The sequence below is a fragment of the Mauremys reevesii genome, linkage group 3 (genome assembly GCF_016161935.1).
Source record: "Mauremys reevesii isolate NIE-2019 linkage group 3, ASM1616193v1, whole genome shotgun sequence".
Lineage (NCBI taxonomy): Eukaryota > Metazoa > Chordata > Testudines > Geoemydidae > Mauremys > Mauremys reevesii.
The window spans coordinates 125193130-125218663 of record NC_052625.1 but is presented as its reverse complement, the minus strand read 5'-3'; the positions used below and the strand labels follow the sequence as shown (position 1 = coordinate 125218663).

Genomic DNA, 25534 nt, shown 5'->3' with positions numbered 1-25534 from the left:
TCCACATATTTTATTCTGCAAAAATACAGGAGTTGTTATTAAGACAACTGTTTATAAATATAGTCTGATCATAATACAAAAATCTCTTTACTCTAATTATATATTTAAAATATGCTTCTATTTTAATTAGGTTCTTTTAATAATATAATCTTCATTCTCCAAACAATCCATATCATAAGTACATATGATCACAGTTATTAGATAAAGAGGCAGCATACTATGCTAGTCTCTTATCCTCATCAGTATATAAACCAACATTAGTGCAACCTAGAGTTCACAAAAGGTGAATCATTATTATACAATATATTAGTATTGTACTTGATGCATCTGTTTTGTCAAATTATTCTTCATATTGCCAGTTCTGATATCAAATTGGAAAATTTTAGTTCAATTACATCTAAATACAATGACGAAGCAACACTCTAAGGTGTGAATAGTGACACACATCACTTAGACCATCATTTTGGAAATAAATTTTCTAGGATATTAGGAACTTCAGAAACGACTCACTAGATGCCTCCTTTCATCTCAAAAAAGGAAATGTAGGATTTCCCTTCCCTCGTGTATCTTATACCAAGGGGACTCTTTGCTCCAAAGCAGGGATCAATTAGTGCAAGTTGGTCCAAGGAGTTCACCAACTCCATTTTGGGCTGTTACAATTCCTCCCTTCTCTCCTCCTGGCAGACGTGATCACTACTTACTCTGCTAGTGTGCGATATATGTTGGTCCCTTTTCCACAGTCTGAGCACTTGATACAACACTCCCAGCCAGCCGGGAGAGGGACAGTAGCAGAATCCCTGTGGAATGATTAGTCCTAGCTTCTTTCACAACCCATCCAGTTAGCTTAGGCAGTTTGCTGTTCTGCAAATAATAGCAATTCTTCCTCTGTTACATAGCTATCTTCAGTCTTGAGGGATATGTTCTAGGCGCACTTTTAGTGGCATCTAGCTGGTTATACTCCTCTATTAGATCTGACAACGATGATATGGCTTCGGAGAAACAGCTTTGCTCCATCCCATCAACGTGCAAGTAATGGTGAAGGTGAGCCTATAAGAATATACACAGATTAACTATATCCTTTTCTGTGCACAAGGAGTTAGATTAGATTCATCTAGCTCAATATACATTATTGTTTAGCCTACCTTGAAAGGGGACAACAAGCACTATCATAAATAGACTGAAAGATGGTCTAGATTCACTATATCCTTTGCTGAAAAGCTACTTAGCAACTTCCTGCTGCAATACTCTGGGGCATGCCCACACTACAGCTGCTACAGCGACACAACTACAGTGCCAGAGCTGCGTTGCTGTAGACTTTTCCCACATTAATGGAAGGGGTTTTTTCCATTGATGTTAATCCACCTGTCTGAGAGGTAGTAGCTAGGTTGATGGAAGAATTCTTCCGTTGACCTAGCTGCATCTGCACTGGGGGTTAGGTCAACCTTGTGACAGCGCTCGGGGCATGAATTTTTTCACAGCCCTGAATGACGTTGCTAGGTTGATCTAATTAATCTTTGGGTGAGTTGGGAGGGGATCTTGAACAATACTGCCAGCCAGATCAGTCACATCCTCATCCTGCATCCTGTCTTACTCTAAATAAAGATCATTAAGGAGGCTTGTTCCTTTGTGTAGAACTTGTTGAAAGGATTCACCAATACATAGTTCAGAATCTTAGGCTACGTCTACACTGCACTGCAGTGCAGACTATTGGGGGTGTGAATTGCAGAACATACCAAAGAGTTGCACACTAACTGCCCTGTGTGGATGCTGCTGGCATGAACTTAAAAAGTACCTAGTTCACGTGAACATAGTCCTAACAGTTAGAGAACACAAACTAGTTTGGCCAGCAGCATCCATATGGGGCAGTTAGTGTGCAACACTTTGGTACACTTTGCAATTCACCCCCCGATAGTCTGCACTATGGCACAGTGTAGGGCTTCTGACCAAGCCCTTTATATTGAAAGCCTACATTATGCTGAGGGCCTCTCTGGCCCTTGGAGAAGCCCAGGATTGGGAGGGCACAATGACTCCCCCTGCCAGGCTAGAAGTTCAGTGCTTATGTTTATCTGCCACCCATCTTTAGAGGGCCCATCAAAGCAGGCTGGCAGACAATTGTGGCTTTGTTGTAGTGGGCTGTAGTGTCTGGAATTCACTGACATTAGTGTTTAGCCAGGACTACACTTAAAATGTAGCTAACTACAACCTAGCTATCTGGCTCAAGTATGTGAAAAATTCAAACCCCGAGGGCCACTGTTCAGTTGATTTAACCCCCCAGTGTAAATGCCTGGGGATTGGGAGGTGGATCATTTATATTAACAGAAAACCTCCTTCAGTCCACATAGGAAGCATCAACAGCTCTAAGGTTCATCTTCCCACTTTTTAGGATTCCTTTAAAAACTTTGAACTTCCAAAGGTGTTTTAGAACAGTGGTTCTCAACTGGGGTACACGTACCCCTGGAGTGTACAAGTCTTCCAAAGGGTGCATCAACTCATCTAGATATTTGCTAGTTTTACAACAGGCTACATAAAAAGCACTAGTGAAGTCAGCAAAAACTAAAATTTCATACAGACTGACTTGTTTATACTGCTCTCTATATAAAATAAATCAGTTGGAAATCATGTGGTAAATATGAGAAAGTAAGCATTTTTTCAGTAACAGAGCACTGAGACACACTTGTATTTTTAGGTCTGATTTTATAAGCAAGTAGTTTTAAAGTGAGGTGTGCAAGACAAATCAGACTCCAGATCCATTAGATTTTCTTCTCCCTTGCTGAAATTCCTAAGTTCGTCAGCATTTATTATCAGTATCGTGCTCTTAGTTTCAGTTATCATGCCATCAAAAGGACAGGAATACACAGCTATTTTGGCATCTTTGACAGAAGTAACATCTTTTTTTAAATGTTTCTTTTTTTAAAAACCATACCATGCAGGACTGCAGAGGCAGAGATACCAGAAAGGGCCACAGTTGTCTGGAGAGGTTGAGAACCACTGCTTTAGGATATCCTGTTAACTCAATATACGGTTCTTTTCCTTTCAGTCTTTTCTTGGGTTATCTGCCCAACTTAGTTTTAGTTGTTAACTTAAACACCACCCTTATTTTAGCTAAGGCTGTATGTTTGCCACAGCCACAACTTTCATGACAAAACTGAAGTCTCAGTCCGTGTTACAAGACAGCTTCACTGGATTTTACAAGTTTGATACAGTGAGTTAGAGTACTGGTGTTAAAAACTTAAAGGTTTTTCTTTAACAATTTTGATGATCAATAGCACAGGACTTATGACAAACATTAAAAAAACCTATGAGCAATAACTTAGTTAACATTTCTATCTTTCGCTTTGACAAAGCTGCAGCTTTTCCAGTTCCTTTGCCCTTGCAAACAAACAGGCATAATTGAAGTGTTTTTAGGTTCACTTTTGTAGCATGCTCCCAGCTATCTTGGTGGGGTGCAATTCAGACACAGGATGGGTTATCAAGACACTCATTCTGGTGGTACAGGAATACTAATAAAAAAAAAAAATGCATTGTTATCAGAAAAGGTAGGTCCACAACACTGCTTTGCATTCGGAGTGCAAAGTCTATTGTATGTATATTAAAGCAATATCTTCTTTGTTGCAGCTTGCACTGAAATTTGCTTTTCTCCTCCGCATCTCGAAAAATAAAATGATAGAAGAGACTACTGCTACTTTAAAGTACATTGGACGTTATGCTGCTTTTCACTGTACCTTTTTCTTGTAGAGCTTCATGAATCTGTCTTTGAGCTCTGTAAAGGTCGGTTTCACACAAGTGTTGTTTGCTAATGCCAACAGTGAGTGAGAATGGCCCACAGGAGGTACTGAACATAGGCCAGTTTTCCAGCCTTCTTGATTCCATGAGACAAAATGAAGGGAAGGCTTCAACCTGCAATACATAAATTCATAGCTTAAAATAAGCAAGCAAGCAAAGAGGTACAGTACATAGCACCGTGTTAACAGTTCTGTTTACTTTGCTAAAACAAGCAATCTCAAGGGCACCTGCATATAAAATTTCAGGAAGAAAAAAGCCATTCTAATTAGCATTTGGCATAACTCTTTTAAATTAGCAGCTTAATTAAAGCTTAAAAACCACAGGAGAATGCTAATTTTAATAATAATTTGTTAGTTTATTTTATATTTCAGTATTAAAAATAAAGCTACCTTCAAGGGACCGGTATCATAAAGATACTTTGCTCAGTTTGTTTCCCATAAAAAAGGGGAAGCCTAGCAGCAGCCAAAACTAGTCAGACATAGTGTAATACAATAGATGCCATAGACAGCATATTCTTAAGTTTGTTGACAGATCATATAGGTGATTTGCTGGTGCTGGGAGAAAGGACTTATCTCCCAGTAACTGTGGTTCTTCAAGATGTGTTGTCCATATGGATTCCACTCTTGGTGCACATTACAGACTGGATTCCTTTGTCCATTGTCTTGCGGCTGCCCACCGGTGCCTTAGATGTCTTCACACCTCAGCACCCGAGGTCATAAAGGGCAGAGCAGGCCCAAGCATATTTCAGTTCTTTTGTCAATAACAAATCCCAGAGGAGGACTCTGTAGTAGAAGGGAAGGAGGACGAGTCCTGGAGACCATGTGGATAACACATCTCGAAGAACCACAGTTGCTGTAAGGTTAGTAACCATTCTTCCTTCAGTGACTGTACACACAGATTTCACTCTTGGTGACTGTCTGCTTCCTTGGAGATGGGTACTGAAGTCCTATTTTAAAAATGACTACAGGACAGCCCTACTAAAATGGGCATCTGATCTGGAAGCCTCTACAATGAATAGTGACTTGTGAATGAGTTGACTGAGCTCCTGGAGGCTGCCTTACATATTTTCAGTAAGGGACATTCCTCAATCCGGTAGCAGAGGCTGACTGAACTCTAGCAGAATGAGTTCTAATGTAGCTAGCGGGTTCCAGCTTGGATAGCTTGTACCATGTTTTTATATAGCTGAAGATCCATTTTGATAACCTGCGAGGATACGGCCTGAACTTTAACCTTCTCAGGTAGGGTTGGCAGAATTCAATGTTTTTTAAAATAATTTTGACAGATATTGATATTTATTTTCAAGCATTTTTTAATTTGTGATTTAAATTATCACAGTTGTACAAAATTATGGGTTTGAATCATTTTTTAATTTTTAATCACACAGTTGTAAATTATGGTGGGGTTCAGATTTAATGACAGTAGCCGACAAAATTCAAAAAAAATTAAAGCTTTATAACTGTTAAAACCCAAATTGTCAATATCACATGTCAAAATATACAATATAAATATCCTTAATTAAAACTCTAAGAAGTTTTCAAGCATCATTTTTTACTTTGACTACCTGTAAATTTATTATTATTACTAGGGCTGTCAATTAATCACAGTTAACTCACACGATTAACTCAAAAAAATTAATCACGATTAAAAAAATTAATGGTGATTCATCAGTATTTAATCACACTGTTAAACAATAGACCATCAATTGAAATGTATTATAAATATTTGTGGACTTTTTCCTACATTTTCAAATATATTTGAAAATGCCCCTTCATGCTTCGGCCACCATTCCAGAGGACATGCTTCCATGCTGATGATGCTCGTTAAAAAAAGAATGCGTTAATTAAATTTGTGACTGAACTCCTTGGGGGACAGTTGTATGTCTCCTGCTGTTTTACACCTGCATTCTGCCATATATTTCATGTTATATCAGTCTCAGATGATGACCCAGCACATTTGTTTTAAGAATGCTTTCACTGCAGATTTGACAAAACACAAAGAAGGTACCAATGTGAGATTTCTACAGCACTCAACCCAAGTTTTAAGAATTTGGGGTGCCTTCCAAAATCTGAGAGGGATAAGATGTGGAACATGCTGTCAGAAGTCTTAAAAGAGCGACCCTATGATGCAGAAACTACAGAACCCGAACCACCAAAAAAGAAAAATTAACCTCTGTTGGTGGCATCTGACTCAGATGATGAAAATGAACATGTGTTGGTCTGCTCTGCTTTGGATCATTATTGAGCAGAACCCGTCATCAGCATGGAAGCATGTCCTCTGGAATGGTGGCTGAAGCATGAAGGGGCATACGAATGTTTAGCATATCTGGCACATAAATACTGTGCAATGCCGGCTACCAAAGTGCCATGCGAACGCCTGTTCTCACTTTCAGGTGACACTGTAACTAAGAAGTGGGCAGCATTATCTTCTGTAAATGTAAACAAATTTGTTTGTCTTAGCGATTGGCTGAACAAGAAGTAGGAATGAGTGGACTTGTAGGCTCTAAAGTTTTACACTTATTTTTGAGTGAAGTTACGTAACTAAAATTAAATAAAATAAAATCTACATTTGTAAGTTGCACTTTCATGATAAAGAGATTGAACTACAGTACTTGTATGAGGGAATTGAAAAATACTTTTTCAAAATCTTTTTACAGTGCAAATATTTGTAATGAAAAATAATATAAATTAAGCACTGTACATTTTGTATTCTGTGTTGTAATTGAAATGAATATATTTGAAAATGTAGAAAAACATTCAAAATATTTATAATAAATTTCTATTAGTAGTCTATTATTAACAGGGCAATTAAAACAGTGATTAATCACAATTAATATTTTTATCTCACAATTAATCGCAATTACTTTTTTAATCGTTTGACAGCCCTAATAATTACTAGTGGAAATATTTTTCATGTATGGTGAAATCAATGCTTACCTACGTTTATCAATAAAAAATGAATCCTTCCAAGCCTATCATCAAAGATCACTAGGTGTGCTTCTGAATGATTGTGTCATGTTAAGGTAATATAACAATGCCCTTATTACATCAAGCGTATGAAATTTAGCTTCCCCTGGGGCTGAGTGAGGCTTGAGGGCAAAAACTGGGAGATGAACTGAACCATTCTCTCAGCAAACATCTTTCTGACAGGTATATGATAAGAATGGTGGGGTTTTTTGATGGTATGCAGAAAATTATTTGGTAATCACCTGATCATAACCACAAACGGATTTGGCTTGGAAAAGGTCCCATGATGCTTAGAAAGGTTCACTACTTACAAAGCTTATTAACAAATTATGTCATTAGGAAGCACAGAATAGTATTTTCAAGCTCTCTCACTCATTTTCTGTTGGTCAGTAACATTTCCTCTCTCAAGTGCCTATAACTAAACTTTTTTTTTTTTTGCTGAAATTATTTAAGCTTTTTGTATGAATAGGGAGCATCTGTGAGCATCTGACAACAGCTTCTGTAATAAGTAATTGTGCACAAACAAGCCATATGAATAGATCAAACCTTTCAATGTTTCTGCGAAGGTCTGAAACCTGTACATTTCCTCGAACCAGAAGTGCACAGGCAAGGTACAAGCTATGCTTTGGGTCTGCTTGAATCAACTGGTGGTCTTTGCTGAAAGCATCTGAAAACATTTGATCCAACCTAAATTAAGAAAAAAAGGCAGTTATCTACTTTTATTAAGCATGTTGAAGTTCTTCACTAATCCTATAGCTTGTAATTTAAGAGCAACTGAAATTCATCCACTTCCTTGTTATTTTAAAGGATAAATTAGACAGTCAAAAAATATTCAAACAATAGTACAAGCTGGGTGGCCTATTTCAACCTACATCCTCTTATGACCACACATTTGCTTTTCTTGGCACTCTTTTCTTTGAGCACCTTACCATATAAATTATACCAAGTTCAGAAATAGTGGATAAGGGGGAGTAAGTTACATGCCAGTAACTTGTGTTGAGTTTACCCATAGTGTCCCAGACTTGTGATGAATGTACCAGAGAGTTGATGTAACCTGAAGCTCAGTGGGGTAAAAGATGGTTCAAGTTACAACAGACTAGACTTCCTTAGATTTAGAGAATAGGGATTTTTTTCTCTCCTCTTTGCTCTTTCCAGTTTGTTTGCTTTATACATTTGAAAACATTCTGTGTACTGTCAGATTCCCTTTTCTGTGGCCCTTTCACCCAGTAAAAGGGAAGAGGGAAAAAATTAAGAGAAAAGGAAATTGTGAATGTAAAGCCATAGGTATTGGCAGACGAAACTGAAAGTATTTCAAATTGATTTTTTTTAGAATTAACTAGATTTCAAATTAAGTGTCCCTTTACATGGACCATCCTTGTTACCAGACTTGTGTGTGTTAAAGGTTCATTACCTTATTTTACAAAAATTCTATGCCTTTAAAAAATATATAGTATGTGTGTGTGGGGGAACCCACTGAACCACACTTTCAACTTTACTTCTTAAAAAGAGTTGTTTGGCACTTTAAAAAAAAATTTTTTTTTCAAAAAAAGGAAATTTTCCCAAAAGTTCAAATTGGACTGGTTTATGTAATCTGTGGAAGGAGAGCCATGGTTGAATGATCTTATGGGGCCCAAAGATGTAAAGCTCCTCTACTGTAGGATCTGGAAAGTTCATAAAGGAGTGGAGTCTTGGGAAGAGAGGTACAATTATACTTGGGCATAATATCGAGTAGTAGAGGGTGGAAAGAAAGTTTAAAGCTTTATGCCTGGAAAGTTGAGCATGTGAAGTTTTTAATGTAGATAAAAGACTCCACCTTCACAAGTCCCCTTCATGCCTTCTTTCAGTCCCTGTATACTCCTTTAAGCCGCTCTTCCATGTGCCCCAGGTCCACTGTAAATAATCTGTCCCCACTATGTGTCCTCTTCCACTTACCTTACCCAGAATCTCTCTATTAAAGAGCTGAGAACATAATGCTACCCTCCATGTGTCCCCCATTCCCTACCAACAGTAGGTACATCTCCCAGTCCCCTGCATCCTGCTCCATTCCCCATCCTGGAATATCCTCACTGCATCTTCCACCCTCCCATTTACCTGTACAGGGACCCTCCACCAGCACTGCACCACCGTCTATCACTGCTCTAATGGTGGGATTTAATTTCTTGGTGGGAGGTAGAAATACCCTATCACCAAGCTCTTAATAATATATGTCTTTGCAGTTCCTTCACTGATTTCCAAAGAACCCACTAAAAAGGCACTTCTCCGAAAGGCTAACAAAACATATTCTGAGTTTGTAAACCAAGCCATTGTGGAGATTGAGCTTAAATAAAACACCATTAAGAACATTTTCAAAGTGAATATCAGGGAAATTTTGGAAATACCACAGTGCTTTTAAATTTCTTTTATTTTTTCCACAGGCTTCCAAAGAAACTTTTATCCTCGGGTTAGATACAGAATATACAGTTTTCTTTTGTGGAAGTTACAGGAGATAAAAATAGGGCTTAAACCAGACCTCAGCTATAGCGTAGCCTCCATTACTCCATAACAGTCTGTTTCACCTACCGTCTAGAAGGTACATTAACATCAGCCAATGTATACAGAGGAGTCAAGCTGGAAACCAGGTAATGAAGTCGAGGAAAGGGAACCAAATTCATGCTGATTTCATTAAGATCCATATTAAGGGAACCTTCAAACCTGGCAGAGCTAAAAGTTTAATAGTACTATTATAAAAACAAAATCATTTACTTACAAAAAATTATGTAGCAGCTGGATTTGTTACTGTTATATCCATATTTTTTTTCCAGTTGTTCCCTATAACAGAGAACATCATGGAGATGAAATATAATGCTTGCAGTGTTGTTGAAGCCATGATGGTCCCACAATATAAAAGACACAAGGTGGGTGAGGTGATTTTTTTTATTGGACCAACTTCTGTTGGTGCAAGAGACCAGCTTTCGAGCACCACAAGGCAATCTGTTTCATCTTGTACTTAGCGGCGACTCTCTGATTACCTTTCCAAGACTTGAAGACGACCTTTGTGGAGCTTGAAAGCTTGTCTTTTTCACCAACAGAAGTTGGTCTAATAAAAGATATTACCTCACCCAACTTGTCTCTCTCAAGAAGTATAATGTCATTTTACCAACTTCAGAATTGGTGAATCAATCACTATCATGAGAGTTACTGGTTTTTCATACATTTGTACCAATAGTCTTAATTTCTCTTAAAAAAAGCACTGAACATTAAAACTAAGCACCCACTGTTTACTGGTTAAGGTACTGCTCTACAGAGATGTGGTTTTTGGCTGAAGATAAGCCTGAGGTGTGATAACTCCCTTCGTAACTAGCCAGGGGTAGGCAACCTCTGGCACGCGTGCCAAAGGCGGCACGCGAGCTGATTTTCAGAGGCACTCACACTGCCCGGGTCCTGGCCACCGGTCCAGGGGGCTCTGCATTTTAATTTAATTTTAAATGAAACTTCTTAAACATTTTAAAAACCTTATTTACTTTACATACAACAATAGTTTAGTTATATATTATAGACTTATAGAAAGAGACCTTCTAAAAACGTTAAAATGTATTACTGGCACACAAAACCTTAAATTGGAGTGAATAAATGAAGACTCGGCACACCACTTCTGAAAGGTTGCCGACCCCTGACTAGACATTTCAGGGTTACTACTGCAGATCATTTCAAATAATTGGAAATAGGGATTAGGGAGTAAGGGCTGCTATACTACTAAACACAACAGGGGATTACCAGGTTAGCTATGGTCATTAACTGGAATAAAGAGAATTGGTTAGCAGGAACAAGTCTTAACATCTCAGTTTAACAATGTGTGACTGTATAAAGCTACAGGCAATCAATATCTATATATGTGCAAGAATCTTCCCACCAATTCATTTCAACCAAAAGAACTGCATTATGCAAATAAACTGAGGACAACAAGAATGGAGAGAAGAGTAGAGGAGTTATGCCTCCGTCTCACTGCGTGTACTGCACTGATAACAGCAGCCAAAAAAGGAGAAAAAAAAAAGGAGAAAAAGTGGTAGAGAGGATGCTAATTCTGATGTCGCAATCCTAAACAAATGTTCACAGGGTAGCAGCAGGTGGTGGGAGATGGAGGACCAGAGACATGGAATGCTCATAGGATGAAAGAGTTAAGAAACCTGGAAACACTAGACAAAAAGTTTTGATGGGTTTAAAAAAAAAAAAAGTGAGAAGTAATCAATTAGACATCAGTTTTAGTAACCAAATGTATTTTAATAATGATTTTGCATAAATTCACACATCTTTTGAACCAACCTGTTACAAAAAGTGGAGCAGTACTCTTAAACCATTAGTCTCAATTAACTTCAATGGGAGTTCTTATAGTGACTAGTTTTGTATATTAAACAACTAGTGTTTGGGGGGTAGCAGGTATATTCAAGAAGTGGTGTATCACTACATGAGTAATATTTGTTTATACCCTGTCTTGTAATATTAGGTTCCTATTTTTAATAAAGGTGAAATCGCATTTCTGCTGCATAAATATTTTCTTATATTTGAATGTACTTCAGTTTGTCTTTTGAAAAATCACTCATGAATAACTTCTCACTTTTAAATTTATTTAACACCTATTTGACACACAGCATAAGGGTCCAAGACCTGAATATCTTAAAAAAATTCTACTTGCCTGTGGTGAGTAATCACTTCCTCCAATGGGTGAGTAAATCATTTAAAAAAACAAACACAAAAACAAAACAAAAACCCACCCAAAACTAGATCTTTAGGGCAAACCATGGATTAAAAAAAAAAAAAAAGTTTCTTTTGCCAAGGGCAAGTTTTCATGATAGGTTTACAAAGCTAGGCTAGCAAGTTAGAAGAGTATCAATCCTAAGAATTCAGATGACCTCTTACTTCATCTGTACCACAGATTCAGTAGGAGAAATCCTGAAGTCAGTGGGGTGTCATTGAAGTCTATGAGCGTTTTGCCATTGACTTCAATGGGACAGGATTTCATTCAATATCCCTTTTAGGGTTTCTACAGTAGTTTCCTCATGCTAAAATGTAAGCCACTTTGCCAAATTACCCCCTGAAGTCGGTTCTTTAGATTGCTGTTACAAGACTTGAACAGTGCTTATTAACTCAATTACAACAGCTGACTAATACCATACTGAGAATGGATCAATATTTTCTGAAGTGCAGTACATCCATTCTGCATACTATCTCTCGCAGCATTACTTGCATAGTGGAATACTCAGTAAGATTACCTTGTCAGGTTCAGCAGCAAGTTGGCCACAATATTGTTCATAGCATCAAATGGCTTCTCCTGTTCAGTTTTGATACTGCCTGCACTTGAGGTTAACAAGCTGTTTTGTTTCACAGTTGATCCTAGCTTTCCAGAACTGGTCATCTGATGAATTTTACTAACTATAGAAAATAAAGACTTGGAGAGAAAACAAATGAAATAATTATTATAAACAAAAGCTTCCAGGTACTCCTGTGCACAGAGCGTTCACATTCAGTGTCCCTGTTTGTTTCAGTAAAAACTTAAAATCTAAGAACAAAAATTTAAGCACAGTAGCTCAAATTAACAGTTTGTGCCTTTGACGTCTGCTTCACTGTTTGGTCATTCACAACTGACTAATGTATTTTTGAACTGCTTTTCTTCAAATGTGTCAAGAAAATATGAAGCTTAATTCAAACACAAGTTTAATTTTTATTCAAATACAGAAAAACCTGTATTTTCTAAATAAGATATTTGTTCTCATATTCAATACAATTCAAAAGACAGCACAAAAGATTTTTTTCAAATTAAAAAAAATCACTTTTGCATGGGGAACAATTTTGTTTATAAACCAATAGCCATATATTGAGAATAAGGATCTTAAAAACAAGGGTTTTTGCAATCATTTACTGTTTACTTTAAAGCAGACATAGGAATAAAATTCCCTGTAAGGAAAGGGAAAAAGTACTGGGCAATTTTTAAATAAGGATACAATTTTCAAAAAAAACCCCAAAGTAACTTAGGACCCTAAGTAGGGTTGCCAGGTGTCCGGTTTCTGACTGGAAAGTCTGGTCGAAAAGGTGTCCGGTCAGCACTAAAAGTCTGATTACTAGAGTAAACGTGATAAGCCTCCCTGTCGAGAGGGTGGGAAGATCAACAGCTGTTCAGCTGCTGATGGAGAGCCTCAGCCTCGGCTACAGGAGGCCTCTCACAGCTCTGACTGAGGAGGGGGCCGGCCCAGGGCTGAGGAGCGCCCACTGGTTCGCACTGGTGCTGTGAGCTGATTGGGTGAGGGGAGGAGGGCAAGCTTCAAGCACGACGGAGAGGCTGCGGGAAGGAAGGGGGCAGCCTGCTACCTGCGGGGCTCGGATGTCAGGAGAGGGTCTGTTTGGAGAGCTTGCCTCCCTTCCGGCTGCAGAGGGGCCTGGGCTTGGCACACTGCACTGGGCCACTTTCCAACAGGTCAGGCTGCCCATCCCCGCTCCATGAACAGCATGATCACTGCCCAGGTAGGAGCCCGGCTGCCTCCAGCGCTACTCCCTGGGAACTTGGTTCCCCGCACTCTCCGGGCGGCAGAAGTTGACAGGCTCTGGCATGTTGCAGCCAGCCTGCCCCAGCCACAGCTAAGGTAGCCTGGGAGCCAGGGCCCCAAGAGCCCCTGGGTGTGGGGTGCAGAGGAACCAGGAGCAGAGGCTCGATAAACCCTTCAAGAAAAGTGGGAAGACCCCAGAACCAATATTTCCGTGCAAGTTTTCTGGAGCCAGCCAGGGTAAGTGGGTTACTGCTGCTGCGGGGGTGGGGAAGGCTACAAACTATGAGGCAAGTTCCCCAGATGGAAGCGACCAACCACCTGCTCCCAGTTCCATGGACCCAGACAGGCAGGGGACACCAGGGCGTGTTTGGAACCGTCCCTTGCCTCAGTGTTGGTGGCCTGGAGGAACTGCTGGGGGCAGCTGGGAGTCAGGACTCCTGGGTTCTCTCCCTGGCTCTGGGAGGGGAGTGGGGGCTATTGGGTTAGAGCAGGGAGGGGCAGGAACTCAGGAATCTTGGGTTCTATCCTCAGCTCCAAGTTGTGACTTGAGTGAATGGCTTATGGAAAGAGCGCCCACCGCAGGTAACTGGTGGGGTGGGCAGAGTGCGGCAGTCCCTAGGCTGGGTGCAGGGTAGGGGAGGGGGAGGAGTGAGTGGAGGCAGGACCTTGGGGGAGAGGGTGGAGCAAAGGGCTGGGCCTCAGGGGGAGGAGGAAGGAGCAGACTGTCCAGTTTTCCTAAATTGGAAAGTTGGCAACCCTAACCCTAAGTCTCATTTTCAAAAGTGACTTAAGGAACTTAAGAGCCCAAGCCACTTTGGTTCTTTTCGAAAATAAGTTTCAGGATAACATTTTCTTGTTCATCAATACAGAGAAGGAAGAAACACTTCCTCTGTAATGTACACAACAAGAGAAATTGACGAGAATATTAATACTCTCTCTTACTTCATTTTCAATTGGCAGCACACAGTCCGCATGCTCATTAAGTTCCTTCATAGCCAGAACACTATTATATGGAGAAGTAATGACATCATCCTCCCCAGAAGGGTAAACTGAAGTAACAAATCTATATACTTCCGGGAACTCATCTTCAAGCACATTTAGTACAAAAGTACCAAGACCAGATCCTGTCCCTAAGAATAATTAAGAGAATAGTTACAATTAAAAAAGAGAGAATGCTTAAAACAATATCCTGAATTATTTAAATCCCCTCTGAAACGCAGGATTTCTTTGTACATTACCGACCAGATTTTCATAAGTGCTCAGCACTCAGTGATCACAGTGGGAGTTAGTAGAGCTGGACAGGAAAAGGTTTTTCCATCCTGAACTGGGATAAGAATTTGAAATCTTGAACATTTTCATGAACAAAAAAATCTGAAAACAATTTTTTTTGGGTCAACTGAAGAAATGTTGAATCAATTTCTAAACTTTTTTTCCAAAAATATTTTGAAATGGGAAATGTGCCAATTTAGCAGGGATCCTGGTCAGTTTTCGATCACTGACACTTTTAAAATCAAGACTGGACGTTTTTCTAAAATCTGCTGTAGGAATTATTTTGGGGAACTTTTATGGCCTGTGTTATATTGGAGGTCAGACTTGATGATCTAGGTCCCTTCTGGCCTTGGAATCTATGAAAAATGACCCTTTTCTGTAAAAAGTTTGTTTTGATGAATTGGTGTTTTCTGACTGAAAAACTTTTAGTTGAAAAATTCTAGACCAACTCTTGTACTAAGCTTTTATGAAATACCTTAAGTGTTACATCCAGTCTACTCTGGAACATTTCTTGTGATGGGACATGGCTCTTCTTAGCAAGTTATATCTACTGTCTAGCTAACTTTGTTAAAAACATAAGAATGGATATTTATAAAAAATGTGGTTTCGGAATCTTTTTAGAACACTCAAATATTGTATCTGATCAGCGTGCATCTCTACTTAAGCCTAAAATACAGATTCAAATAGCACAATAATGCAGGTAAATGGGCATCTTCAGCTTTTGTGTGTAGATATATCATCCTGGGAAAAGGCAGGGTATCTCCATAATGAGTTTTGCATAATACAGTTTGTATGTTTGAGTGTAATTATAGTCAGTGAGATGACTGCAAGTGGTACTTTTTGGTGTTCAAATTTATTTTTCCTTCAGTGACTTCCTTATTAAGTTTGGTCGGTTTTCAAGTCAGAACATGATTTCCCCCCCCCTTTCTTTACTGTCAACATTAAGTTCAAATCAGAGAGCTGAAAATTAAACTGTGTATTTTCTGCCTTGGACAGCTAATATTCTGGAATCCTAACAGCTGACAATTTTAATTATGAGGCTGGAGGATGAGGAGAATATAACTGCTTTTCTGCAATGCTGAGAGTAATAATAAGCAGGTTCTCTCAAACTAAGCATATTACACTGAAGACACAGCACAAAGATACATGGAAAACAGGGGACTATTTTCATATTCAGTTTTCAGATCCTATCCATTTAAACTATCTTCTCTTAATGTAACAGCACTGAAGTTGTTCAAGTTTGGTGCCATTATGCTAACACCAAAGTTGTCATTGCACAAGGTTACCCTTGGATACATTTACAAAATGGTACTAAGAGAACACTTTATTTATGTTGATAATAATAGGTAAAAAAGTTAGAAGAAAGCACTGTGGGAGCAGGATGTTCTGACAATCATGGTCAAAACACCCCAAGGGAGAACAGAAAACCACAGATGGAAACAAAAAATATAAGCTACCTCATTATCCTCCTTCAAAACCTTCCTTAAAACTCTGCTTTTCTGTGATGCCTATAAAAAAACCTTGAAAATCATTAGGCACTGATCTACTTAGACTTTTTGCATATCATGCTGACCAGTATTGTCTCCTTGTGCTCCTCCCTCCCACTTGTCTGTCTGTATGCATCTGTTGTCTCTGATCTTATACTTGGATTGTATGCTCTTTGGGGGCAGGGACTGTTTTTTTGTTCTGTGTATACAGTGCCTAACAAAAAGGAGCCCTAGTCACTATGGTAATATTACTACTATTAACTTGACTTAAAGGGTCTTTGTTAATTTAAAAAAATCCTTACCATGTTACCAGTGTCTTATATTATTAAAGTTAAATTTTTTTAAAATATAGTTCCTTTTTCTCTTGTGGCATTTGCAGACATGCTAACCATGAAAAAACGCTTACCACCTCCCATTGAATGAATTACAAAAAAACACTGCAGACAGTCGCAGTGTTCTGCAGTCCTCCTCAGCTTTTCCACAATGTGTTCCCGGTACTGATAGCCATACAGTTTATGACCTACAGCCCTGCAAATATGGGAAAGAAGAAGAAAATTTAAATGTCCAGCTTTGTACTCTAATTCTTCCTATTCTTGTCTGTACACACAGTATTATTAGAGATGTGCTAACACCTCAGAGAAAAACTGGAAATTTGTTCGGTTATCTACTTTATTCGGAGTTTCTCCTCCCTTTTTTGTGACAAAAAGTCAGGATCTGTGTCACTTAGAAGTCAGAAGTTCATCTGCTCCTGTAATTCACTCCTCACTCCATGCAAGTTGCATAATGTCCCAAACTAGATCATGACCTTCAGTGAAGAATGAGCCGCTGGAACAGGAGAATGCCTAAGACAAATGATCCTTTGTTTATGCAAGTAGGTCAAGTAACAAATAACAGCGAGGGAAGAGAAACACAGAAGAAATGATATATCAGCAGAATGATTCATAAATAAAATGCTTTTCAAGGTTCTCCTCAAGGTGACAGCAACTCTAAGATTTACTGTTAATGTGGCTCAGTTCCCCCCCGGTGCAATAGAATCCTCTAGAAAGACATTGTTATCATTTCCCTTTTCAACTGCCATCTATTAGTAGCTAAAATTGCTTTGCAAAGAAGAGTTTATTCTCACCAGTTGTTCCCTGAACCAGAAACATCTGTGATGAGCTGCTTGCTATCAAACACATCTCTCAATGGCCCCTGCAGAATTTCATTCACTACACCCTCCTCCATGTCAATCAAGAGAGCCTTAGAGAAAGAAAAATTTTAATTCAGTCAGTATGCCACTCTTTGAAATTGTTACACAAAAGGGATACGAGCACTTGTGAGATAAAAGGTATCTTGTTCCTTTAAAGTTTCAGGCATAAATATCTTATTTTAAAAGATACACTATGACTGAGAAGCCGACTCTAGAAAAATTCACCTTGATCATCTCGTCAGAAGACAAAATTTAATGAAGCATTATTTCAGTTATTGCAACTTTTGTTTATGCTGTTCAAAGTTTCAAGGGTTAAATGCATAACATGCTGAATACTTAGTAACAAAAAATATTGGCACCGATTTTCAAAGATGTTTCCTCTCAAAAACTTATGTTAACTAAGTGGCTCAAATAAAACCTTTTACTGCCCCCTCCAAACAAATGCCAACTATATGTGTGATCTACACATTTTCCTAAATTATACATTTCAAATTATTACTGAAGTCTGCCCGCAAAGCGGACTATAATACTGTTACACTAACCTGAGGAACTAAGAAATTTCAGTTTTAGTTTGAGAAGCATGTCTGAAGTTGTGCATTTAAGACAAAAGGTAAACACAGGAAGTTTAAACCATGAGCTCTTTACAGTCAGTCACAAGTATGCAATGTATACAAAATTATCCTTATAAATTGTCTTACTCGTGCTTTTAAAGAGAAGATTTTTCCTTTGTGAATATCAGCACCATCACCACCATTTCTGGAAAAGGGAGAAATGTTTTATAACATCGGCTCCATTATGGAAGTGATACAGTATTATTAAAATTATTTCCTTCTCATTAATCTCTCCTGTCCACAGGTTTGACCCAATGCAAAACAATAACGCTGCCCCTCACACACACATATACACCACACACTCTACTTGCAAAGTCCTAATGGAAATTCCCTAAAATAAAGTCTTTACAGGATCCCATCCCACTGATATCTTAAGGACAACTTCAAGTGACGCTAAGGTGGTCAGCATGAAATATTACCATCAGGAACATCCCCCTACTCATCGCTGGCAAAGTAGCTGGATTCTAGCCCTGGCTCTGAGAGGAGCGTAGTATATAATGGTTAGGCAAAGGACAACTAGACTTGTTTAATCACTCTGAAATGCAATATGGTGCAGTGTGTAATATTCGGGGCTGTTAAAATAAAAACCTGGGTCCTGTGCCTGCAGTGACCTTGCATAAGCTCTCACCTAACTTATTTTAAAAAAAATGGGCAGGGGAGTGTTTAGCAGCTCTTCACGATCTTCTGTGTTTCATAATCTAGTTAATAATAAAGGTAATGAAGTGTATGGGAATTTAAATAGCACTCAGAGGTTACTCTCCTTTTTCTTCAGTTCAGAAATTTCCCCTTAGTCTACTATGATGTGATTGGAATAACAGAGACTCGGTGGGGTAACTCACATGTCTGGAGCACTATCATGGATGGGTATAAACTGTTCAGGAAGGACAGGCGGGGGAGAAAAAGGTGGAGGAGTTGCACTGCATACAAGAGAGCAGTATGATTGCTCAGAGCTGCAGCATGAAACTGGAGAAAATCCTATTGAGAGTCTGTGGGATAAGTTTAGAGGCGAGAGCAACAAGGGTGATGTCGCGGTGGTCATCTGCTATATACCACCAGACCAGGAGGATGAGGTAGACGAGGCTTTCTTTGGACAACTCACAGAAGTTTCCAGATCACAGGTCCTGGTTCTTAATGGGGGACTTCAATCACCCTGACATCTGCTGGGAGAGCAATACACAGATAATCCAGGAAGTTTTTGGAGAGTGTTGGGGACAATTTCCTGGTGCAACTGCAGGAGGAATGAACTATAGGCTGTGCTTCTTTTGACCTGCTGCTCACAAACAGAGAAGAACTGGTAGGGGAGGTAGAAATGGGTGGCAACCTGGGCAGCAGTAACCATGAGTTGGTCGAGTTCAGGATCCGGAAGAAAGGAGAGCTGCAAAATATGAACCCTGGACTTTAGAAAAGCAGATTTTGACTCCCTCAGGGAACTGATGGGCAGGATCCCTTGTGAGGCTGATATGAAGGGGAAAGGAGTCCAGCAGAGCTGGCTGTATTTACAAAAAAAGCAGCCTTATTATGGGCCCAGGAACAAATCATCCCGGTGTGCAGAAAGAATAGCAAATATAGCAGGCGACCAGTTTGGCTTAACAGTGAAATCTTTGGTGAGCTTAAATACAAAAAGGAAGCTTACAAGTGGAAACTTGGACAGATGACTAGGGAGGAGTAAAAAAATATTGCTTGAGCATGTAGGGATGTAATCAGGAAGGCCAAAGCACAATTGGAGTTGCAGCTAGCAAGGGATGTGAAGGGTAACAAGAAGGGTTTCTACAGGTATGTTAGCAACAAGCTGGTGGTCAGGGAAAGTGTGGGACCCTTACTGAATGGGGGAGGCAACCTAGTGACAGATGATGTGGAAAAAACTGAAGTACTCAATGCTTTTTTTGCCTCGGTCTTCACAGACAAGGTCGGCTCCCAGACTGCTGCACTGGGTAGCACAGTATGGGGAAGAGGCGAGCAGCCCTCAGTGGTGAAAGAACAGCTTAAGGACTATTTAGAAAAGCTGGACATGCACAAGTCTATGGGGCTGCATGCAATGCAGCCGAGGGTGCTAAGGGAGTTGGCTCATGTGATTGCAGAACCATTGGCCATTATGTTTGAAAACTTGTGGTAATTGGGAGAGGTGGATGATTGGAAAAAGGCAAATGTAGTGCCCATCTTTAAAAAGGGGAAGGAGAATCTGGGGAACTACAGACCGGTCAGCCTCACCTCAGTCCCTGGAAAAATCATGAAGCAGGTCCTCAAGGAATCCAATTTGAAGAATTTGGAGGACAGGAAGGTGATCAGAAACAGTCAACATGGATTCACCAAGGGCAAGTCATGCCTGACCAACCTGATTGCCTTCTATGATAAGATAACTGGCTCTGGATATGGGGAAAGCAGTGGATGTGATATATCTTGACTTTTGCAAAGCTTTTGATACGGTCTCCCACAGTATTCTTGCCAGCAAGTTAAAGTAGTATGGATTGGATGAACCGACTATGTGGCTAGAAAGCTGGCTAGATCGTTGGGCTAAACAGGTAGCGATCAATGGTTTGATGTCTAGTTGGCAGCTGGTATCAAGCGGAGTACCCCAGCGGTCAGTCCTGGCGCCAGTTTTGTTCAACATCTTCATTGATGATCTGGATGATGGGATGGATTCATCTCAGCAAGTTTGTGGATGACACTAAGCTGGGGGGGAGAGGTAGATACGCTGGAGAGTAGGTATAGGGTCCAGAGTGACCTAGACAAATGGGAGGATTGGGCCAAAAGAAATTTGATAAGGTTCAACAAGGACAAGTGCAAAGTCCTGCACTTAGGATGGAAGAATCCCAGGCACTGCGACAGGCTGGAAATCGACTGGCTAAGCAGCAGTTCTGCAGAAAAAGAGCTGGGGATTACAGTGGACGAGAAGCTGGATATGAGTCAACAATGTGCCCTCGTTGCCAAGAAGGCTAATGGCATATTGGCATTAGTAGGAGCATTGCCAGCAGATCGAGGGAAGTGATTATTCCCCTCTATTCAGCACTGGTGAGGCCACATCTGGAGTGTTGCATCCAGTTTTGGGCCCCCCACTACAGAAAGGATGTGGAAAAATTGAACAGAGTCTCGCGGAGGGCAATGAAAATTATTAGGAGGCTGGGGAGCATGACTTACAAGGAGATGCTGAAGGAACTGGGCTTATTTAGTCTGCAGAAGAGAAGAATGAGGGGGAATTTAATAGAAGCCTTCAACTACCTGAAGGGGGATTCCAAAGAGGATGGAGCTAAGCTGTCCTCAGTGGTGGCAGATGACAGAACAAGGAGCAATGGTGTCAAGTTGCAGTAGGGGAGGTCTAGGTTTGATATTACGAAACACTATTTCACAAGGAGGGTGGTGAAGCACTGTAATGGGTTACCTAGGAGGTGGTGGTAATCCTCCATCCTTAGAGGTTTTTAAGGCCCAGCTTGACAAAGCCCTTGCTGGGATGATTTAGTTGGGGTTGGTCCTGCTTTGAGCAGGGGGCTGGACTAGATGACCTCCTGAGGTCTCTTCCAACCCTAATCTATGATTTGATGAGGTACACACTCTCTCCCTTCCCCTCCCTTCCTGAGTGGGTGATGACAAATCTGCTGAAGCACAAATGCCATCAAACTAAAATCTCATAGGTTCACCATAACAAACATTTTCTGTTATAGCTATAAAAAAAAAGTTATAAAGCAGTCTATGGACAAACATATTGATGTATAACTGGTATTCAAGGAATCAGCATATGAGGAGAACAATGTGGCCAAAGCACGTGACCAAAGCAGCAAGGAATGTGACCTTTTTGCAAGGAATCTAAGTGAGTCAATCCAAAATGTAAACAGTACTCAAAATGTATTGTCTGTGTTTTGTTTTTTGCCATTTCAATGAAGTCTTTACAAAATAAAGGTTTAAAGCCACTATTAAAATTGAACTTTGTAACCCCATCTTAACTATCTTGCAGCTACTGATTCACCATCATATTAGATAGAAAGCTGCTTAATAGTGTTACAGCTAAATACCATGCACGGTAAGCAGTACAACTGCTTTATTCCTTTAATTAAGTTACAGAGGATGTGGCTTAGATGCACATGTGTAAGCAGGGAGGAGTAGCAGGGGTACCAGTATGGTGGGATAGGTGGGTTTGTCTTTCTTTAAATTCTAGCTATGGATCCTAGTGTTCATGCTAGAACAGGTTAGGTAAGTTTGTCAAGGCCTGCACAGATTGTGCTTCTTAAATGAATTCCTCTTGCAAGATCCCCAATCAACACGAAAAATCATAATTATAAAGCCTGGCATTTAAATATGACAGAGTGGCTGAAACAGAATACATTTTATTTTAAAGGAAGGTTAATGTGCAGTTATTAACTGACTGGTTTTTTTTGGTGGGTGGGAGAAGGGGTGAAGGAGGAGGAGAACACTTTCATAGAATTAGAATAGCAAAGATCTATATCAAAGAGGAGAATAGACACAATGTATGAAAGTACAAGATGTTAGGATCTCTTTTTAGCACAATTAGTAGTTTGACCTGAAACACAGATAAAACTGTAGTTTATTCAGGGCAATAGCAGATAGGGATGGCTGACCTACTGAAATCAATTACTCTGATACATTTCAAATAGGTCTCTTCATACAGCAAAGCTTACCTGGTATCCACATTTCTAAAGAAGCTGCTTAATGCTTCATCATAAATTCCTTTCTAAAAAAACAGAAACGTTGCACAAGTTAAGTGTGCAATTTTAGAGATTCTCAATGCTATTTCTGGCTAACAATGTACAACAGTATTTAGTTAAAAATATACACAGAATTTGTAATTATGAAAGTAAACAATTCATTCAATAAGAAATTTTATTCAATGCAAGATTTAACAAATCACAACCAATATTATATTTTCTTTAATGTTGTGTTTTTGAAGATTTTTGTATTCTATTGCTAATTAATAAATGTATTGTTTTTTTCATAGAACTGGCTTTGCTGTTTTACATGCATTTGTTATGGTATTATAGCTGATCCATGTCTACTGTACAGCTGCCCACTAAACAGTGGGCTGAAAATGAAAGCGTGTTGCTGTATACTAGAATCACAGGATTTGCCATAATGAATCAGATGAGTATTCCATCTAGTCCAATATCTTGTCACAACTGGAACCAGTACTCGCTGCTTTGAAGCAAGGTAGCCAAAAAGACTGTCCACCATTATCTTTATTAACACATTGAAATTTTTCTTTAAACAATGTCTATATACTTCTTGCAAATTGGACACATTTCCATTCAGGGGTCCTCAGCATGCTAATTACTGGGCCCATTTATCTGTTACTCTGTCCCTGTGCTGAATATAGGAATGGCGAAGGGACCAATTGTGACTTTAGTGCAACTTTATACTCCTTGTATTTTTGATCCTGCCGGGGGCCTACTTGGATAAGTTAGAGAAACCCCACGGTTGCTCTGATATACACTCTATTTGCTGTTGACTATGAAAAGTAGAGAATAGTTGGTCCACAGCAGTGTTCCAAATACACACACTACACAGGGACTTGGAAGGAGAGTGGTGTAGAGATGTTTCACTGATTCTATGTCAATTGGGCAAGCCCCCTGAAGTGGGGGATTCCCCTGGGCCTGTTGCTGCCCCTTTAAGCTGCTGAAGCCACAAAATTTGGCTGTGGAACAACAGAGAATTGGGCCCTAAGTGTTCTTTATTGATGTATATTCTCAGCTTTTTTCTAGAAAAATCACTGCTGTTGCCTTGTGATCACATCTGACTGCCAAAGAACTAAACACTTATTTTTTGCAGGGCTTTGGAGCGGAGCCCAGAGCTGGAGCGCGAAGCAGCTCTGGAGCAGTGGAGCTGCAGGTTTTTGCCTGGAGCTGGAGTGGAGCCAGAGCACAGCTCCAAAGCCCTGATTTTTTGTTCAAGGTCTACATGTGTTTTGATAACTAAATCACTTTCTAGAGCAATGCTCACATACCTTCATAGACTGTACTATTTGTAATGCCAAAAAATCAATAGGCCTCATACTGCAAATCAATATTAGTACAATACTGAGAAAATACGCACACTCTTTGGCAGTGACTAGATCTGTCAGAGTCACATGGGCTGGAGATGAGTGTATTTGCACAAGCAGAACTGTAGTAGTAAAAATAGTTTGCAGGACTTAAAAAGACTTGCACAGGGAGCACATAGGCTTTAGCAGGACTAAAACTGGCAAACGCATTCCCACAGGCACAGAGAAGGATTGGTTTAAATCTCAGAACAAGAGTTGGCAGGTCAAAAGCCAGGATGTGGCAGTGGGGTTATTTCAATGACCCAGATACATGTGACTGCAGTGAAATATAAACCATGTCTGTCAGCTCTTGGAGGAACCATGCACCATGGAAGATCTTGCCTGGGCTACAGAGCAGACCTTATGTGCCCAGCACTGGCAAAACTGATTGTGATGGAAGGCCACCAGAAGGAGGAGGACTGAGAAGGGAACATAGTAACTGCCATACTGGATCAGATTGGGAAAACCAAGGTACATCTAGTCCAGTATCCTGTCTGCAACAGCAGCCAGCATCAGATACTTCAGAGGAAAGTGGAAGAAACCCATAGCAGGACAATGTAGGATAATCAGCTGCATCATGAAAGGCTCCTTATGGGAAACAATTACATAGTAGGTGGAAAAGGAATAGCAGTACTAACTGCTCAGTCCTGGTTGGAGCTGAAAGTTTGTCAGAAAATCATTCAGATGAAAAATGCCCTTTTCACAAAACTAATTTTTTTCAAGAGAAATTTTCAGTTTATCAAAACATGTCTGTTTCTCATCAGGAAAAACCAAAAAGGACGGCTCCTGGCTGGGCCTGGAAGGAAACTGACAAGACACATGTGACTGCTGAGCATGTCAGTTTCACTCCGCTGCTGGCTGGGTCCCGGGAGCGACTTTGTTTCATGCACTGGGGGTTTCCGTCCCAAAGGAAGTTTTTTCGGGAGGCGGCGGCGGAGTTCCTGGGGCATTTCGAAGCCGCTAATTTCCCCCGCGGACTGGGAAGGCGGCGCGAGGGGCGGCCCCACCGGCGGGGCTGGGCGAGGAACTGCTCAGGTCACCCCCGTGAGATTTCAGATCCCCAAGGGCTGCGCTGCACAGGTCAGCGCGTCCCCCGCCGTCCAGCCCAGTAGCCCCCAGTCCTCAGGCTGCCCCGGACCCCGCAGGCGGAGCCAGACGCTGGGGAAACACCGCGCGGAGCTGCCGCCGGGGACTAACGGGACCTCAGCGGCGACCTCCGATGGGGGCGGCACCGGCCGGGAAGCCGCGCTCGGGGTGGGGGCCCGGGCTCTGCGCGCGCTCAGGAGGAACCCGGTCGCCGCTCCCGCGGGGAGCTGACGCTGCACCGCCCGCGGCCCGGCAGCTGCGGGGGGGGGGGGGGGAGGCGGTGCCAGGGCCGCTCCCGGGGGCCGTTACCTTGTTGACGGCGGCGTGTTCCCTCAGCGCCAGGTCCCAGAAGCGGCAGCCGATCTGGTTCCCGCACTGGCCCACTGCAGAGCGGGGAGAGAGACGGGTCAGCGGGGCTGGGGCGGGAGGAGGATGGGGGAGGGAGGGGCACTCACACCGACTTACCCTGCACCACCACCGACTGGGTCATGGTGGCCGTTACTAGGGGCGCGCGGGCAGCAGCTGCGGCTCCACCTCCTCCAACCGGCGAGGGGCTGGCCCCGCCTACTCCGAACCAGGCTTCGGAAAGCCCCGCCCCTCGCGTGCCCG

General features: G+C 40.9%; 1 protein-coding gene across 1 annotated transcript; it reads right to left on the bottom strand.

Annotated features, from left to right (window-relative positions):
• Positions 1 to 31: 31 nt before the first annotated feature.
• Positions 32 to 25523, bottom strand: TUBE1 (tubulin epsilon 1). Its single transcript, XM_039530407.1, has 12 exons — positions 25391 to 25523; positions 25235 to 25308; positions 22446 to 22498; positions 17905 to 17962; positions 17141 to 17256; positions 16424 to 16545; positions 14204 to 14391; positions 11993 to 12168; positions 9306 to 9446; positions 7293 to 7433; positions 3723 to 3897; positions 32 to 1047 (listed from the first exon to the last, which is right to left on the bottom strand). The coding sequence occupies exons 1-12, from the start codon at positions 25413 to 25415 to the stop codon at positions 889 to 891; spliced, it is 1428 nt and encodes a 475-aa protein (XP_039386341.1). The 5' UTR covers positions 25416 to 25523; the 3' UTR covers positions 32 to 888.
• Between the last annotated feature and the right edge of the window lie 11 nt (positions 25524 to 25534).